Raw genomic sequence first — 13,363 nt, 5'->3', positions numbered from 1 at the left:
ATTGTGGCTGGTCGTTGAGAATGTTGTGGAGTGGTGTTGTCCCAGCTTTTTGCTCAGAAACACCTACTCTGCATCTCATTACCAATAGTTGCCGTGGTCATCCGTGGTGATGTTTTTTGAGGGTGCTATCACAGGAAATCTGGTGGTATAGGCTGTTTGCACCAGCTTGTGAATGGGGTAGTAATTTTATTGCAACTTTGGATGCAATATGGCGATAGCTCCTTGAGAATATGCCCTATGTGTATACTGGCAGACCCAAATTTGGTGTAGTCAATGTAAACTTCTGACCTAGCAGTCCATCCTCCAAAGGTTTACCAGGTCACTGTTACTGTTGTTTCCCTCTATGTAGGGCTAAATAACTATCATAAATTTTCTATGTTCATGCCCGCCTTGCAAGGCATAGTAGGCACGGGCAGGAAGAATTTGGATTACCAAAACGCGCAGAGAAAAAACTCCCCGTGCATAGGGCCATTTATTTGTTGTATTTTTTTTACATCAAAACGTCTGCCTGTGGACACTTTAAAAATTGGTGGCAGATCATCTGCGAGCCATCTGCCATCCTGGTGGGTGGGCTGGAGACCAGTCTGCCATGTTTTAAATGGCCCCCAGAGTCTTGAAGTTCCCTTGCATCTCGACCAGGAACCATGGATAAATGAGTGAACTTAAATCATGCTTCTTAAGTGTAAATAGGAAGCAAGCTACAGTATTCTGCAGCTTACTGAGTAATAATCTGGGCAACCCTAACTATCAGTCATTCCTGTAGTCCAGGCAAGAAGATATTGCTGCCTGGACCATACTTTATCTGTCTTCTGTTTAAACAAAAGTGTCATGTTTCTATTGTACTGTTGTTTGCTGGGCTGGCTTGTTACATGTTATGATATGTTATGTTAACAGTATTGGTAATGCGCACAGCTACTCCAAAAGGGGTTCCCCCTGCTTGTGCCCAGCAAAGTGTTTAGACAGAGGAAAGAACTAACTAAACTAAGTTACTAAAGAGAAAGGTCTTCAATCTCTTCCTAAAGATCTTAGGGTCCTGAAGAACATGTAACTCCACTGGCAGTTGGTTCCAGGCTACAGCAGCCATGGATGGAAGGGAGCTCCCACCTATAGTTTGTTGACAGAACCTCGGGACGCATGCCATATGCTTTTTCAAAGAGCGCAACTGCTTAGCAGGGACACAGAACCTAAATCTTGTTCTCAGCCCATAGAGAGCTGCATGAGCAATAAAAAGGGACTGAAATTTCAACCTCTCTTTCACCAGTAACCATTGCAAACTACGCAGATGTTGCCTAACGCTAACCTTCCTAAAGAGATTAAGGGGAACTCAGAATTCTGGACAACCTAGAGTTTATTCAATAAATAGGCAGGCAGACCAACATACAGTGCATTAGCCTAGTCAATGTGAGATGTGATCATGGCTTGGGAAACCGTTTTCCTTGCTGGATGTAGGAGTAGTGGTAGGAATTTTAGCAATGCTTTCAGAGTGACGGAGCACATTTCCGAAAGTTTAGTAATCTGCAGGCCAAAGCGCAGCTTTCCACCATACCAAATTCCTAAATTCTTAATGGGTCGACCCACAGGTGATGGCAAGGGAGCCTCATCTGGCCATAAAGAGTACCAGAACAGAGGAGGGAAGTTACCAAAGAAGAGAATCTGTTTTATCCTCATTGCACTCCAACTGAGCCAAAGTGAGCCAACGGAAAACTGCAGTTAGGCATGTTTTTTCGTGAGATGTGGAAGACTAATTTTTCTTCCATGTGAATAAGAGCTGAGTGTCATTGGCATACGCGATGACTCTAGCACCCAGATCCTCTGCCTGCCGAATAAAGGGAGACACATAAAGGTTGAACCAAAGGGTGCTTAAAACATGGTATTACTGGTGGGCAGTAAACTCCACTGCTCCGGCGGAGTTCGCAGAGTTTTGCCCACTCTGAACTCCACTTCCAGAGTGCCATAAAAACTCTGCACACAGCCGCGTGGTGAAGTTTTTTCTTGTTCGTGGCTTGCCAACGTTTGATTGTCGATTGGGAGCAAGAATATCAAGTGCTGGAACACCTCCTGGAGAGATTTCTCAATGCCTGCTGTCACGGCAGGCCACTACTGCTTGCGTTGAGAAAGCTGACGCTCGCATTTGGAAAGCTGCTGCTCCAGTGGAAAATCTAACTGAGCGGCAGAAAGAAGCAGAGCTCTCTGGCACACTGCGTGGTGTCATTCCCACTGATTGTACAGCCTGGGCCAAGCTCCCAGTGCTAACCATCAGCTCTAGGATCGCGACAAACTGAGTTCCACTGCTTGCGGATTTTTCGGGTAAGCCCACGGAATTTAGACCAGTGAAGGTCCATGAGTGGCGCTCACCCCTACATAGTGTACCTCCTGCACATTTCTCTGACTTAATGTGAAGGCCAAGGAACTAAAGGTGGGCAAAGGTTATTCTGAAGGAACCTGAATCACATTTGAGAGTACTTCTGTTCGGTTGACGTGAGAGCTGAATTATTGCTCATATCAAGACACTTCCAGCTTTCAGCTACCAGTTCTGTTTCCAACATTGATATGCATTAGGCAAGTTATGCCAAAGGTGGAGATATTCTCACCAATCTTTGCAATATTCACAAAATGTGTTTTGAAGGCATTGACATGAATTAGTTACAAGAAAAAAAGGTCTGACTGAAAATACTTTTTTGAATGATGCCTTCTCCTAGCCATGCCCAGTGCCTATGAAACGTTTCATTAAATTACACATTTTTAGTACTAGTGAAATAGTAATAAGGCTCAGTGGCAGAGATCTCATCACACATGGGGTGGAAACAGAGTGTTTGGGTGGGGGGGTAAGGGATCTGGAGGAATAGTACAAAAATGAGAATAAATACTACTAAATGGGATGGGTTTATTTAAGGTTGGGCTTGGGAGTGCTATGCTAACACTACATACACACCCACACCACACAAATAAAAAATTAAACATCTACAGTGATGACAGCCCTAAACAGGTGTAAATCTACACCAGGTCATTTTTGTTTAACACTCCTTATGCAAACGTGAGTAAGAGAAAAAAGGTGAGGATGCTTTAAATTAAGCTAATATGTATTTATTTTCAGTCTCATTGTCATTCATGTACATCATGAAACCCTATGGTTATTTTTTTTAGAACCTTATGGATAACTTAGCAGTCCCAATGTGGGTTAGGTATTCATTTGAATAAAAGTGGTTTAATACATAAATAGAGAAATAATGCAGATGTCTTACCTCCCAGTAGAGGGAATCATCATAACAGTTCTGATCAGGAGGCTGTCCCCAGATGGGTATCTTTAGAATGAAGCCTGTTAAACAGTAAATTGAACACACATTTATATCTATGCTTGTAATGCAATGACAGTGACGTTTCACAATTTAAAAAACTCTGTCCCTTTTGAAGTGTTAAAATGTAAGTCATATCGTTACAGGTGTAGGCAACTTGTTTGCTCATAGTTAAAAACTAAAACTTCTGTTCTTTGTCATGAGGTTCTGCTCTCTAAGGCTGATTCTGCTACATGCTTTTAAAAGTTGAAAATCTACTCTGCTATGATTGGCCTAAATGTTTTCAGAAAAGCGTATAAGAGTCCAAAAATTCTCACTGCACATGCATGGAACTAGGTTAATTAAAAAACACATTTCAGGCTATCTGTCTTACTGCAAATAAATGTATTTTGCAAAAATTTAAATAATGCTGGTTTACCAGTTAATGGGAGGGGGTAAAGGAATTAAATGCATTTTTCCTTTTTCTAGAGTAGAAAAAGTTTGTTGCATATCATTTTCGTGTTCAGCGTTTATAAATTGGGTATCTCTTGCTATTCCACTACAGATATGAAAAATACTTTTTTTCTTCAGTAGTGTGATGTCACTTCCCAACTTTTTTTGCAGCAAATCCTGAAATGCACTCAGGTCTCAGACCCAAGCAAGGCAGTAAAATGCTAAAATGTAGTCTTCTGGTTCCATGCCTTCCCTCCTTTCTCTCAAGTGTCTACAGACCCAAAGGAGCCATGGGAATGTGGGTGGTGTACTTGCACCATCAACTAACGGCTTCACTGTCAGATATGGATCTGTGAGAACCACTGTCAAGGTAGGCAGAGGTGGGAATGATAAAACTCTGATTTGAGTTTGGGCCAGCAGTAGTGTAGAAACATAAGACCAAAGATTGCTGCAACTGATATGCTTAGTGTCTTCAACCTATGTTTACAACCTTTGCTCTCAATCTTGGATGGATTAGAGACTCTCAAAAACCTTGCACAGAAGGAAGATGAGTCTGTGCCCTTAAAAAGTCAATTTTCATAAATTGTGAACTAGAATTGTGAAGCTGAGGACAACTATTAATGCCTGTGGCTTGAAGCCTATTAATGGGAAACTTAATAAACAATATTAAATTATCAGCTCTGTCAGAATGAGGTTAGAAGTTGGATAAAAGTAAGTGGCTGGTGTCAAAATCATCGAGAATCTGAGGTGCAGCATCCTGTGCTTTCCATCATGGTCGAAAGCTAAATTGTAATTTGCACATACCCAGTGTTTCCTGAGTTGGGTTAATACGTGGGAAGAGTTTGCCCCTTGAATCTCTTTTTTGAGAATAGTAGTTTGAGGACTTGGCAACATATTATAGTAAACCATACTATCATTTCTTTCAGCAGCAAGCTGATTGAACAGCATTGCTTTGACTATCTGGGGATGAGGCTATCGGACAAATTGTCATGGGGACCCCACCTGAGCAAGATGCTCTTATATCACAAAAGGGCAGCGGGGGCAATTCTAAGAGAGCATCACCTGTCCACCTCTAGATTGGTTTCCCCTGTCCTGGTTGTGTATGAGGGGTAGGCAGTAAGCTCGGCAACCTATGGAGCGGAACTTTGGGGGTTCGAACCAATAGCAGAGATCCAAAAGGCAGAGAACAAGTTCTTAAGAGACATGGTCTCTGTCCCCCAATGTACCCCCTAACACATCTGTTCCTCGATATGGGGAGGCACCGGGTGAGCGATACAGTCAGATTATGCCCCCTCTTGTATTGGGCAAGAATAAGATCTACTCCTGAGTTATCACACTATCCGCCAGGTCTCAGTGAACTGATTACTATGGACACGGGCAAAAGGGTAAAATGGCTCACGAACTCAAGGAACTCTTATTGTCTCTGGGCTTAGCTGATGCATGAGAGAACCAAGCACAGCCATCCAAGGCTGAGCTAAAAAAGATCTATTGGAACTGGATACACCAACGGCTCCTATCCTACCCGAGGCATGGGAAATTATCAGAGGACTTCTTACAGCACAAACAAGTTGGCCATTTGGAACCCTATCTAGACTTCATTCGAGTCCCTATGGATAGGAAGCTGTATATACTTTTCCGGTTTGGGTCATTGCACCTTAATGCTTCAGTTGCCCAAAGGGACCCAGCAAAAAATCTTTCTTCACGTTGTCCGTGTTGCAATGTCCTGTACGAAACTATAGCTCACTGCCTATTTGCATGCCCGGCATACTGGCAGGCCAGGAATAAATGGCTCAAACCCATCTGTGTTCAGTTAGGAACAAGGAACCATCAAGTTGCACTTCGCATCTTGAGATCTGATGCGTCCAGGCCGGCCTTTGTGTGCGGAGTTGCCAAATTTTTGGGCCGTGCTTGGATCATTCGCACAAAAGCCATTTCCAAAGATACAAAATCAGACAACGCAGCTATCCAACAAATTTGAACCGACTTTTCTGTGTAAGAGGATTAAAGGAATGAACTGCGACTTTGAGATTCCCTGTTGATACCTATATTTCATTTTTAATGGGAATCCGTATTTTATGAATTATTGTTTTATTTATTGGTGTTACAGCCTGCGTTTTAAATTTTTTATATCCCTTTTAAATATCATACATTTTGAAATGTACAATATTGATCTTATGGTTGCGAAAGCTTTTATGATAGCAATTATCGAATAAATCAAATTGAAAGATTGAACAGGATTTTGCAAATGCTGCAGAGTCTTTCATCCTCCTACTATTTGGTGAGTACCAAGTAACATAAAGTGAAAGGAAAATATTATTTTCTTTTCAGTTGGCCTAATAATGTATAGTTTTAATAGATTGTGATCCAAAAGGCTTGTACTTCTGAACATGGAAACCAATAATATTGAGATAGAAGAATATCTAGGGCTGCATATTGACGGACAAAATATCAAAAGGTAAGTGCATCTAGGTAAGTATAGATTTACTGTCCCTAACTCTACATCTATGTATCTTGAAGATATATGTACTGTGTATCTGTGAGGTCCGGAATACAAATCAAGACTTAACTGTTGAATGTTTTACAATTTGTCTGTCTTATTAATCTGTCCCACCAATATTTTTGGTTAAATATTCAGGATGCACACCATTCAAAAATATGTACGGTAATGATGAGTAAGGGCTGATCGATTGAGACGGTTATCATTAATGTATAATGATGAGTATATGGGACTTGTGTTTGTCTATAAGGAATACAAAGAAGAGAGTCACATTTAATCTGAGGAATACAAAATCTTTGTGGAATTTACACCTGGTAGTCTGTTTAGCATAGTGTACATATATTTCAGTCACTGGCATAACTAAAACCATCCTTCATTAGCAGACTACATTTGGTCTGTTTCCAACAGAAACTTCCAAATGCTAAAGACATTCCACATGAAAACGAGAGCTACATGGTTAGGTCGGTATATATCAAGTGCCACAAAGGTGCTACCTCCCATTGCAATAAATGTCAGATCCCATTTTACATAGAATAAAGCCTCAAAGATACAACAAATGTAAACAGTTAATTTCATTTTCCTTACAAAGACCTATAGCCAGATCCACTTCCTGATCAGTTTGGTATTTTAGGGAAATGTTGAATTGATAGAGATTACACTTTAACAAACTATTTTTGTCATACTTTGTGATTTTATGTATTACGGCACCAGAAGCATATCATACATTCTATTAATATAATATTTCAAAAAAGGGCTAAATTAGTGCAAGCCCCTTTAGATTAAGCGATTTCACTTCTCACTACAGTAAATAAAAGTTTGAGCTACACATCTGAATTACCTTAGGGAAGAGCAAACTAAAATGGAATTTTTGGTTAATAGGATAATCGTAGCTGAACATCAGAGGATTGAACCAGGCCACCATAATTGTTGTTTATCATGACGACACTCATTATTATTTTGAGGGAAATTACATCACAACTGGTAAATGTATTGCAATGAGAATATGTTAAGGAATAAATTGGAAATTGCAATAAAGATCGATGATTGCTAAGGAAACAGTAGCAAGTGTTTATGTATATGGATTAATACAATTTAAATTGAAATGCAGTAAAAATATAAATGCAATTAAGATTATTAAGTACAAAGTATATATATATATATCTATATATATATATATGTATATATATATATATCACTTTTTACTTACTAATCTGAATATCTTGATATATATATATATTCTGCTCTGAAGATATTAGAGTGTTTATAGCAACAATTTAATTATGGTTTTATAAACATTGTAAACATTGACTGTCAATAAAATTGTTTCTCAAAAGTCAAGAAACATCAAACAGTACAATGAAAAATTAATAGAAACAAGTACTAAAAAGTCATCTCTTGACTAACTCTATTGAGGACCCAAGGAACACTATAATTTGACTTCCTCTTAAATTTATTGTAAGACACAATACAGAGTGGGAGAACATTTGCCAAGATTATTTCTAGTTGTAACTTGTTTTTGTCTCTTTTAATTTTGAAGGCTTGCTAGGAAAAGATTATATTGTTGATGTCTTCTCTCCCAGTTTTTGAATTCTACTTTATGTTTTGATGATCTTCATATGTATTCAAATCATTTGACACAGGAAAAGTTGTGTGGCACTCTAAATCAGTTCTCCATATACTCACAACAAAAAAGAAAGATCTTCAGTTAGTACTTGATAGAGACGAAATCTAACTCCTGATAATCATCTATGATGCAGAATTTCAATTCATTAATTTACATATTTGTAGCTTTCCCCTGTAATATGTCCCACTTAAGTGAGTGGGTAAATTCTGGCTGTTATTAATTACTTGAACTAAATTGAAGCTCATAAATGTACTCACACTTTGATTCACAATGTTAGACACAATAGAGTATGAAAGTATGCACAGATCAGGAGAAACCAATCCAATTTTACTGTTGCAGTGCACCTACCTGTGATTGCTCCACCGATGATGGCAACTCCAATAGTAGCTGCCAGAGCGGCAGCTTGAATTCCAGCAGAAGCACTAAAGAGAATTACCAAAGAATAAATCACAATTTAGAAGTATTTCCTCATCAGTTAAAACATTCTACTTTTTAAATAGGAGAAAAATTAAGTGTTGTATGATCACGGATCCAAAAAGACAACATGTGAAATTTTTATGATGGAAAAAAACTTTTGCAGCTGATGGAGCAACAAAGCATTTTGGTACTTAAAAATTCAATGTTAGGCTCTGAATCTCATAATCTAGGAAGCAGCTAGAAGGGATGTCGCCAACTTATACTAAATGATAAATTTGCCCCCCAGACTAAGAAAGCTAATGTCTAACCTCTTTGAGCAAAGCTCATGGCCAAAGAGAGTTGTTAAATAATTTAGGAGAAAATTAGAAAACAAATTAGGAATATCTCTTGAATAGAGCAATTAGAAAAAAGGCAATACCTGAATCACAACATGAGCAAACCAAAACACTATAAATATTAAAAGAATTATTGATACTTTAGTACTACTGTAGAAACTACAAAAAACTAGGAAGGGAGGAATTGGAGGCTTATTGAAAATAAATTCTAAGCATTTTTTTTTATCTCCCAACATCCTAATATTTTATTCGTACAGTAAGGAAAACATACTTTCTGACCACAGCCATCCCAAAATTGTGAGCTCAGTACCTGCTGATGACAGTCTGTCTGCCTGCTGTAGGAATAAAATCACTAATTTGATGTAGTATTTGAAAGCATAATAAATTAAGGTCAATATCAAATGACAGGGAGAATAAGTAACAATTTGCAGAATACATTCATGGCACTAATAAATGTGTCTGTGGGAAAAGATAACTGTTTCCTTTAGGGTAATGTATGTATAGATCTATGCATGTACATGGTATTTCTATTGCACAAACATGCCCAAAATGCAACAGAACAGGAATGGTAGAAGAGGAAGCTAATTTACACACAGTTAATGCATTGTGATGTGGTGCTCTTTAAAGAGGTGAATCTTCAACTCTTTCCTAAATTGGAGCATTATTTGGGCAGTCTCGATCCATGGATATGGGGTCCAGATTCTCTGTGCATAGATGTAAAAGGCCCATTGTCTAGTTTTTTTTCTTTGCTAGACTTCTTAGTCTGCAGTCTCGGGATGGCTATTCTGTCTGCAGATGTGGTGAGAACCATCAAAGCTGGTGAGCTTGTCTGTAAGATAAGTGGGGGTGCTAGTTGTGATGACTTTGTAAATGTTGCAGCTAATTTTGAAGATGGTACAGGCAGGCAGGAGGAGTCAATGGAGTTCCAGTAGACTCGGATGATGTCATCATATTTCTTCAGGCCCTGGATGAGACAGGTTGCAGTTTGTAAGATACCCATCAGGTGTGCCAGTGTGAAGGCGGGGGGGCATAGAGTATGGCATTACCATCATCCAGATGCAGGAATACAAGGACTTGAACAGCAGTTCTAAATTCACTTTCTAAAAGAAACAGTTCTACTTTATTTAGAAGAGAGAGCTGGTACCAGGCTGTCTTTGTGTTTTTGGCAAATTTGGTGTCCAGGCTAAATCCAAGTGATTTGGCATTCAGAGAAAATTGGGGTCTGAAACTGTCAAGAATCATGTCATTGAGCCAGGTTTGTACAGTGTCTTGCTTGTTAATGGTCATGTAAAGTGGACAGGAATCTTGGGAGCCGGACAATGATTTTAGGACTGATGTTCAAGGCAGGACTACTACAACAACTAGTGGAAAATGTTACATTTAGCTGCCAATGGGACCACAGGAGGACTGGGCACATTTCCAGCTCCTAGCTCAAAAAATACAACCTTAGCAAATACAGGTAATTTTTTCTACTCACAGCATCTCACTGGGCAGCTTTGGTCTATGATCAGACTGCTTGATCAGCCTATCCAATCATATGAAGCTCCTTTTTGGATTGGCCCATGTAAGATTTTCTATCTCCGGAAAAAGGTTGGTGGAAGTCAAACATTGTAGGATTTTAGCTAAACCGAATACCAAATTATATCCAACTGCATTCTCTAGGGAGTCAACTACTGGTGCATAGGTCCTGGCCAATTTCACCTAATGATCTTGTGGTGTCATTTTGATGGGGAAAACATCTGCCAAAAGTGGTAGATGTCCAATCTGTCCACCTCTGTCATCCCCTGGTGTATATAGAATGCTTGGGAAGTTTGTGTTCACAGTGGCCTGGGTCTAGTAGGGTTGGCTTCAGATGGGCTCCCAAAGGTAGCTCCTCCAACTTCATTTTCACTGGTGGTACTTTGGTTCAAGATCACAAAGCAAACTGTGGTGTTTCCAGAGTATACTTTGTCTAAATATTCTCAACAGGCATGGTAAAAAAAACGCCATATCGTGGATATTTGTTATGTGATTCCTAGGAAGTTGACATGGACAGAGGAGTGTGCAGACATAAAGCACATAAGTGATGCCATTGGATCATGCCACGGCTAACCTGCCACCTTATTTTCCCTTCAAAGCCTTCAGGAACTAATTTGTGGTAATAAATTAATGTCAGTGCTGCGAACCTCTGTAGGTTTGGTGATTTGACCAGTGCAGATGTGTTGGACACAGCAGATTTATTGGCCATGCTGTCCAATTTGTAATATCCCAGTTTGTTGCTTGTTCACATTTTTATATTTCACCTAGGATAGCATTAGTTGACTTATTCCAATGCTTTCATGAAGGATTTTTTTTATGTTGCCTTTATAATCTTTGCCCTGTTTATCTGAATGTCTTCATTTTTATGACTTTAGACCTTTTCATTAACTTAGTTTCGACCATATAAATACTGTACCTCTTAACTTCATTGGTGTTTGAAGAGTATAACATAAAATCAAAAGCATTTCCTTTGAGGAGGTCCAGGCGCTTGAAACACACTACCAAGGATTATTCAGCAGGTCCTCACACGAACCCCATTACCTAACTGATTCAAGTTGGTTGATCATTGTGGGAGCTCTGTCACAGATCACATGAAGATTGTGGCCTCTTTCCATCAATTCCTAACACTCTGATCTCCACAGACCCGAAGTCACAACCTCATAAAATTGTTGAGTTATTTTATACGCTGGCTGAGCTCTTTTCTTCAAGGATCTTTGCTTCAAAGATCAACATTTGGTGATCCTGAAGGATGCACATTAAAATTTCAAACAGAGAAACTTAGTAATGAATGATGGTATTTGATAGTGCTTTCAAAAATACAAACTTGGTCATGAATGATAGCATGTTCTTAAAATTATGCACAATCCACGTATTCGATTTTTCTGTTGTTACGAATGTCCCGCCCAAATGTGAAACCTTTATAATATGAGAGTGAATTCATGAATTTAGCAACCTGAAAAGCAAATATTTCTGAGAAGGAGATATTATCCCAAAGTGTTGAACATGTAATATTTGATTTATTAATTTTAACTTTAAGAAAATCAATGGTAGAGTTTTATGAGAATTATTTAGACTCATATGTCAAGAATAATGTTTCACACTAGACTAATACCCATTATTTCTAGCATCAGAGTTACTAATCAATTGCATTGTCCTTTGTCACGCGGGTAATGCAAGTGCTTAAATGACATTTACCAAGCTACACAACATCAATATTTGTGTGGCCTTGGGTCACTTTTCACCCGCAATGTGACACAATGCCTTGCACAGCTTTGTGTTACCTTATGTCATGGAGGTATTACATGGGTGGAGCATGAGCATTCCCGTGCATCCACCCATGTATTTTTACATAAAGCCAGACTTAACAAAGGGAGTAAATCTGGGTTTGCACCAAAATGGTGCACCTACCTGACCTTGGCATAACAGGGAAAAATACATCTAACTTCCTCTTTCTGCATTCTGGAGCACACATAAAAAGAAGAATAGGCCTTGTAGGATAATTTTTGTGTGTGCAGGAAGGGATACCTTTCTGCACAAACATTACCCTGATCACAATGCAGGCACCCTCACAAGGGTGCCTGCATTGGGGCTAGTCTTCTGTCAATTGCACAAATGGAAAGAGAGCAGAAGTGCACCATATCTGGTACATTTCAGCTCTTTTCCTTTCACACTAGGCAGTACAGCAAGAACCCTTCCTGCGTTACGTTGCGTGAAAATTGAATAAATCTTGACCTTAATGTCTTAAGGGTAATAGAATGTATGCATCATAATAATGCACCTGAAGCTCCTGGACCCAATTCTTCCTGAAAAAGTGACAATGATTGATTTATATTTTAACATGTCAAATATGTTCTTATCTAAAATATTATAGTACAGTGGTGAAGGTGAGAATCCCAAACATCCCAACACCCATCGATTCTCACTTTGTGACATGTTAAGTTTAGCAGAATGCTCATTTAAACATATTTTCTCATACAAATCAAAACAACACTCACCCAGGTTTGGCTCCAAGCAATGCTGCAACAATTCCTGCTAGACCTCCCAGGAGTCCAGGTAGACCATGCAAATTGTGCACTCCGCAAGTATCTTGAATTTTCAGTTTTCTAGCTAAAAACGGCTAGGAAAAAATACACATTATTTTGAGATGTTCCATTCAAGAAAGCATTGCTATGATTTAGTTGAAATGCATCTTCCACAGTCGTCCATATTACTACTTATGACCCATGGGACCATATTCCGAGCCCAAGCCCATAGCAGTGTGGCGGATGATGAGGTGTGAGAGACGCAGACATGTAATTGTTGTTTTTTTGTACACTGGCAGCTTGGAATATCTCTGCAAGTCCCTTTAGTCCATTTCTTAAGATTATAGTGTGCTTAGTTAGGTACTGTACAGTGTTGTCTGATCAGAAGTTTCATAAGTAGTTGTGTGACTGAGTTGACATGGTTGTAGGGAGAGAGGAATGTAGAGATCTACTGGGATGTGCATGTTAGCATCAATCAGGGCCGGTGGCGTCTGGTGCGACAATCAGTTTTGGCACTCAATTGACCTCCTCCTCAGATTCCCTTACTTACACTGGACAAAAGTAGCTCTTATCTCTCTAGAGCCACCTCCACATACATTTTATTTGCTTTAAAGCACTGGTAAAGGCTGCTTTTACTAATAAGAATGTATATCTACTCAAACTAACCCTTTTTGGCAAAATTAGGAATAGATAATGAAAGACTGGGGAAAAACACATAACATCAT

General features: G+C 39.2%; 1 protein-coding gene across 1 annotated transcript in view; it reads right to left on the bottom strand.

Annotated features, from left to right (window-relative positions):
* The window catches only part of RHAG (Rh associated glycoprotein), a 132,955-nt gene that overhangs the window by 18,929 nt on the left and 100,663 nt on the right, over nt 1–13,363 (bottom strand). Inside the window, exons 7-9 of the mRNA XM_085610494.1 lie at nt 12,612–12,733; nt 8,195–8,268; nt 3,243–3,316 (exon numbers count right to left, since the gene is read on the bottom strand). Of these exons, the coding sequence (XP_085466620.1) occupies nt 3,243–3,316; nt 8,195–8,268; nt 12,612–12,733 (270 nt within the window). The remainder of the gene's footprint in view (nt 1–3,242; nt 3,317–8,194; nt 8,269–12,611; nt 12,734–13,363) is intronic.

Source organism: Triturus cristatus, chromosome 6 (assembly GCF_964204655.1).
Source record: "Triturus cristatus chromosome 6, aTriCri1.1, whole genome shotgun sequence".
Classification (NCBI taxonomy): Eukaryota; Metazoa; Chordata; class Amphibia; order Caudata; family Salamandridae; genus Triturus; species Triturus cristatus.
Note: the sequence above shows the minus strand (reverse complement) of the source record. Positions and strands in the feature narration are given on the sequence as shown.